Source organism: Alligator sinensis, unplaced genomic scaffold (assembly GCF_000455745.1).
Source record: "Alligator sinensis unplaced genomic scaffold, ASM45574v1 scaffold1261_1, whole genome shotgun sequence".
Taxonomy (NCBI): domain Eukaryota; kingdom Metazoa; phylum Chordata; order Crocodylia; family Alligatoridae; genus Alligator; species Alligator sinensis.
Genome location: NW_005842789.1, coordinates 67,769 through 74,078, shown reverse-complemented (window position 1 = coordinate 74,078; position 6,310 = coordinate 67,769). Strand labels below are relative to the sequence as shown.

The 6,310-nt window shown below is 43.6% G+C and overlaps 1 protein-coding gene across 7 annotated transcripts in view; it reads left to right on the top strand.

Annotated features, from left to right (window-relative positions):
- Positions 1–4,452, top strand: part of MLLT6 (MLLT6, PHD finger containing) — a 99,562-nt gene extending 95,110 nt beyond the window's left edge. For all 7 annotated transcript variants that reach the window (XM_025191127.1, XM_025191125.1, XM_025191126.1 and 4 more), the window contains one exon: positions 3,081–4,452. In XM_025191127.1, coding sequence (XP_025046912.1) covers positions 3,081–3,236 — 156 coding nt within the window. In that variant the 3' untranslated portion in view covers positions 3,237–4,452. The remainder of the gene's footprint in view (positions 1–3,080) is intronic.
- Positions 4,453–6,310: the final 1,858 nt, after the last annotated feature.

Genomic DNA, 6,310 nt, shown 5'->3' with positions numbered 1-6,310 from the left:
TGCCCTAGCAACCAGCACCTGAGTAGTTATCCCAACTCTACAAGTAGCAGGCACCTTAGTTCCCTGCTACACCTTCACAAACTGCAGTGTGCGTTCCTGCACCTGCAATTTCACAGACAATTGAAGAGTCTGTGCTGCTGGGGTTTTCCATTGGGCTCATCTCAACATTCCTAATATGCCAATTAGCTCACACATCATCCACCCAGGGGTCTTCCTAAGCTCTTTGCCTTGATTTTCATGCCCATCTCCAATGGGGCAATAGAAATTCTTGGCTCATCTTCCTCTGCACACATTGCATTTACCCGGTTCTTTGCTTTGCAGTCCATGTCCTGCCATCCTTAGATGACAGTGGTTCTTGTCTGAACGATGACTGTGTTGTCTCCCCTTTATAGGAGTCTGACTCTCTGTAGAAGACTGCTAGAGGAGACATTAGAAACTCTTCTGGGTGTTATCCCAGCCTCTAGGGTCCATCAGATAATGGGGTCAGATGGAAAGTGTTGATAGCTTTAGGGTAAGTATGGGTCAAAGCCTTGGAGGCATCCAAGCTCGACTCTAGGAAGTTAATTTATCTGTTGCAACAGCAGGTATCTTCTCACTCCAGTGCCCATAACTGATCTATTGGCTGTGGAGTGAAAAGATACCTGCAGCTACAACAGATGAGCGGGTCATTGTTTGTATTGTGGTAGCATGTGGGGTCATAGCCCTGCTGTCCTTGGTGCTGCACCAACATACAGCAAATTGAGGACAACTGCCCCAAGGAGCCCACAAACTAAGGGCCATAGCCTACCCTACTTCCAGGGGGTCTGAGTGTGATCCTTTTCCACCCTACACAAGTCCCTAGAAAACCAGTAATGCAAAGATAGCAGGCCCATTTTTAAATCCTCCTTCCCCAGTCAGTGTGTTGCTCTTTACTGGTGATAGTTAGGGCTTTGCTCCTGGTTGTCACTTGGGTTTGTCGAGATGGACACTAGCTAGTGAAGTCAGATCCAGGTAATGTGGGGGGAAGAGAAGGAACCTGGCAGAGCTCTACAGGAGCCAAGGTTCACACAGCTCTGTTACTTGCCATCATGGGCTGGGTGTGATGTTATAAAGGAAACAAGTGGAAACAAAGAAAGCATTAACCAAAGTGCCTGCGCACAAAATACTCTGGGGCTGAGCCCTGAGTCTGAATCCCAATGATTGCCTTTTGGCCAGATGGGCCCCAGAGCTCAGAGTGCAGTACAGGGAGCGGGCTGATTCTGTGCAGGAAGAGGAAGTAATAATCATCTCTAATACTTACCCATTAGTTTCTATCAGGAGATCTCAGCACTTTACAAAGGAGGACGTTAATCTCATTTTTGCAGGGAAGAGAAACTGAGGCACGGAGAGGGGAAGTGACTTACTCAAAGCCAGCCAGGGTAGAACTGCAAATAAACCTCAGGTGTCCCAGTCTACCTTTCTACCCATTACACTGCACTACCTCTCCCTGCACTGTAACCCCTGGGCCTGAGAGTAGCCAGGCTCTGAACAATGATGTGTTCACTCCTAAGCAGGAAGGTGTAAGAGAGCAAGATCTCCAGAGCTGGAGACATTCAGACAGTGCTAGTTAGTGGGTGGTTGGGATACAGTGAGAGTCACAGCATGGAGTGGGTGATGTTTACAAGTGCAACAGTGCTGCTATCAGCTCCTTCCATCTTCATAACTATTCCTATCACGGGCTAAGCCCACAAGCTAATAAGCAGAGATCCAGTCTTCTGCTTAGTCCCACAAAACTGTAGCTGCTTCTAGCTATGGGCCTGACCCCAAAGCCTATTGAGACTTCCCATTAGCTTTGAATCAGTCCAATGAAGCCTCACTGTTCCACCCAGAGCAGCAATTCATTTGGTCACTGTGCATTTTGGAGCAACCCCCATATTCATCTATTTAGAGCCCTTTAATGACCTCCATTACCTTAATACCTGAGCACCTTATAATATGAAACCAGTTTATCTTTGCAGTATCACCGCGTGGAAGATAAATTCTCTTAGAGACATTTAACTGATAGGAACCGAAGCCCGGAGAGGATAAGTAACTTGCCAAAGTTCACATGGAGTGTCAGTGGCAGAGGAAGACTTTATCCCAGGTCTTTTAAGCCTTAGATTAATACCCTGATCACTGGAACAGCTTTCCTTTCAGCCAGACGCCTTCCTTTTTCTTCTCTCTCTATTATACCCTAATTCATCCCTTTCTCCTTTTGATAGGCTCACCCCCTAAATCTATCATGTCAAATTAGAATCTGTGTGCCCTAAAGAGTTGCCCACAAGGAAAATTAAGCTGGTTAAACTCAAGCTGTGACTCGAAACTGATTGAATTAGTCTAGTGCAAACGGCTCTGATTTGGGTTTAGGCCTATCCTAGACCCAGGTCGCATCTACATGAGATGCTGACTGTACAGTTGTTACTGAGCAATCATTTAGTACTTGCATACACAAGTACTAAATGACTGCACAGTAAGCAGACTTACTGCTCAGTAGCACCTCCACAAGGCTTTTTGGTGATGCTGACCATGCAGCAGATCATTATTACTGCTCAGTAGCTCGTTACTACTACGCAGTAGTAACAAGCTACTGTGCAGTAGTAACAAGCTACTGCGCAGTCAATGTCTCGTGTAGACGCAGCCCTAGTATTGTAAAGCTGTAAACTTATACCAGCCTAGTTAAACTGGGGTCAGCTGTAGTGTGAACACAGTTAAACCAGTTTAAATCTGGTTTGTATCTATTTAGCTTGCATGTGCAAATTCATGACTCAACTGATACACCGAGTTTAAACCAATATGAGGGCTTAGTACTATTCTGACTCAAACTGCTTTCAAGGCCTAAGGAAACAGTGGATTTGACTGGGTTTTTTTCTGGGATTGTTCCACCCAAAATTCCCCCTCCCATTTTTTCTCCGTGGCAGGAGAAACAAATATTTATGCATGAAACACCTGTCTGGAGGTACCTGAGCTGTGAAGCTCTGGACAGAATTTCCTTGCAATCTGGAGCTGTTCAGATACAGAGGTTTGATTGCTGCCCATCACAAATTCAGTTTTCCCTCTCATCCTGTTCTCCATTTTTATTTCAGCTTGCTGTGAATTCACATCGTTGCTACATTTGCGACATTTGTCCTTTCCTCAACCAAAAGCAATATACATTACTGGGTCAGCAGTCCAGGGTAACAACTGAAGTTGGTTGCAGACAAATTACTGACAATATTCCATGTACTTTTTTAAAATTGTGAAATTCTGTCTGAATTTGGAGGGAAATGACCAGTTGCACAGAAAGCTAGAAAAACAACATTTTTAGCTTTGAAAATCTCATCAATATGGTGCTCTGAACCACATGTTTTGAGTTCCATAGACAGTAGAATTTAAAACAGGGTACATTAGCTAAACATTAAAATGCAAACACATTCCAGAGCCTGCATTTTGATCTCAGACATCAGTGCAATATTTTAGAACCCACCCATGCTTTTCAAGAAATTGGGGCTGCTGCAATTATGGTAAAGATACAACAGCCCAGTGCAAACATATTGCAGTGATGCAGCAAGGCTTATAGTTGTTGCAGATCACTGTGGCAATACACCAAGTCATCTAGGCTGGGGTAGCTTTGTATTGCTTGGTAGCTACAGCATCAAGAGTGGAGGACTGCCTGAAGATCAAACTGAAGATACAGGACTCAGATCAGAGTGACTGGGTGTAATTCTGGGGCCTGTGTTACACAGGAAGTGAGATTAAATGATCCCATTGTTTCTTTTCACCTCATAAACTACAATCTATTAATTACTCACAAGTGAACTTCTTAAATGGTCCCAGCATCTGACAATACAGGAAAGTATGTAAGGTCATGCATAGGAGAATCCCTATTCTGGACAACACTTAAGCACATGCTTAACTTGGACTTCAGTGGGACTTCAGCAGATCCCTAAAGCTAAGTATGGGTTTGATTGCTTTCCTGACAAGAGTTGACTTCCTGAACTAAGGCCAAAAGTCTATTCTTTGGCCCTCAGGACAGGAGTGAGCTACAAGAGGGAAAGATGAGTAGTGGGCAGTTGCAAATACCAGAATTTAAAACATATGAGCAGAGTTTTATATGATATATTTTCTAATAAATTTTTTTTTTAAACTACATGGTCAGATTCCAAGCTAACTTCCTTACAGCATAACGGCCATTGAACTGTCTCCTTCCACTTGCAAAAGAATTAATGGGAAGACACATTCTTTTCCTAACATGTATTCTTAAGGACAAAAATCCAGTTCAGGTGCTAATGGCAGTGGGACGTCTTAGACAGAAAACTGTTACACTTTACCTTTCCCCTGTCTTCAGTAATAAAGGAATTCAACAAGCCTCATTTTTCTCTCTGTGTGTAATGCATATAATAGCATCTTTGTATCACTAACATATTTGTATGACTGTGAAATTAATGCAGTCTTTGGTCTTTTAATAAAAGAATGATTTCCAAAAAAATAAAAATAAAAAATAATCTGTAGGACAAAAATAGTGAGGGGGGGGGGTGTGCGTGTGTGTGTGTGTGGGTGGGGGGGGGGGTGGGAGGGTGGTGTCCATTTAATTGTTTGTGCATCACCAGAAACAATACAGGAATAATTCAAGTATATTGTGTTTCTAGAGGGCTTTTAAGGCTAAAGGATTACAAATTATGCCGAGGGAAGTTCACAGCCACCGAAGCAGCTAGCTCCTGGGTAGAACACAGTAACTGCTTAACAGCCCACAGTAACAGTGCATGGAGGGTTGGTCAAACATGCAACCAAAACTGAAGGGGAAGTTTTAGAGAGGCAAAGCATAATTATGCTGGACTTCATCTAGGTCCTTAGGTGTAACACTGGTAAGTAGGGAATTAAGAACTAATTTATACACCAACTGTGAGCTGTAGAGTTCTTGTACCTTTCTGTGGTGCCTCTGCCCACTTGGAGCTGATTAAATGAGGCCCTGATCTCTCCAGTACATTTTTTTCCCCTAAGGAAAGTTCCTTTGGAATTTATGATGTGCGCAGGAGACCAGAATATCAGTTTATGTCTTAACCAAAAAATTGGCAGGGTAGGAGTGATGTTGTAGCCGTGATAATACAGAAATTATGCGAGAGGCACGGATTTCTTAGAGTGATATCTTTTATTGGACCAACTATGTTGCTGAGATAGTTAGACAAGCTTTCAAATGCAAGGTCTCTGAGGAAGAACGTCTTGCATTGGAAAGCCTGTCTAACCTTATCTCAACTACATAGTTGGTCCCATATAGACCACCCTAAGAAATCCTTGCCATAACCAAATAACGACAGTTCAAACAGTGCAACACTCCCATCCCCCAACACCATGCTGGGCTCTTGGTCCCGTTTTGACACTGGCCACAGCACTGAAGCACCTGCTTAGTTCTCACTGACTTCAGTAGGACCAAGGCAGGTACAGAAATGTTGCACTGAAGAGGGGCGTCTCCCTGAATTGTGGTTCAAGACAGAAGCGTGCTCACTGCTGAAGGACCAACGCAATTTCTTCAGGTCACTGATTTTTTTGCAGTGATGGGGAGATCCCACTTATGTGGGAATGAGGGCCTGAAGGGGGAGCAGGACAAGTTGAAGAGCGGGGCCTTGACACGTTTTATCATCTGACTCCTCTGAAAAATACCACAGACGAAGCCAGCAATCCTGCTTCTCCCTTCAGTGCTTAGCCATCTGCACCAGCTAAATCATCTCAGCTGTCAGAAAGTTACATTTTCCCAGTAGTAAATGTTTAAAAAAAAAACCCAAAAAAACCCTTAGAAGCTTAAAAGATTAGTTTAAAGGCAAACGGATGAACCTGGAGTGAGCAAGGGAGCTAAATTCAATTCTCCAGCTTTGATGTTCCCATTTGGAAAATCGACAGAGCTCTGTGAATGAATTCAAGCAGCACATTCACGTCACTGCTCCCATCTTCCTGTCATGGCATCATTAAAAAGCATAGGAGGAATCTGCTGCTATGAAATTCTCTCTCAATTTATTAAGCCCCCAAAATACCTTGTTGTAATTACTGTCTTGGAGTTTGCTTGCTGTTCTATTGAAGAGATAAAGCAACAGAAAAAAGGGAAAGCGCCCTGGAAAAAAAATATCGGTTTACAGCAATAAACTAACTGGGCATCTATAGGGATCCCAGGTTCAGTCCCGAGATTAACAGTCTGGTCCTGCTATATATCTATAACCCTTGCCCTTAGCAAGTTTGCAGCATAGCTGGGAAAAGGACACAGAAGTCCTGACTCCCTATCCTATGTTTGTTTGCTCACTCTATTCTATGCCCCCTCCCATCCTTCCCATACCCTCACACCCCCACT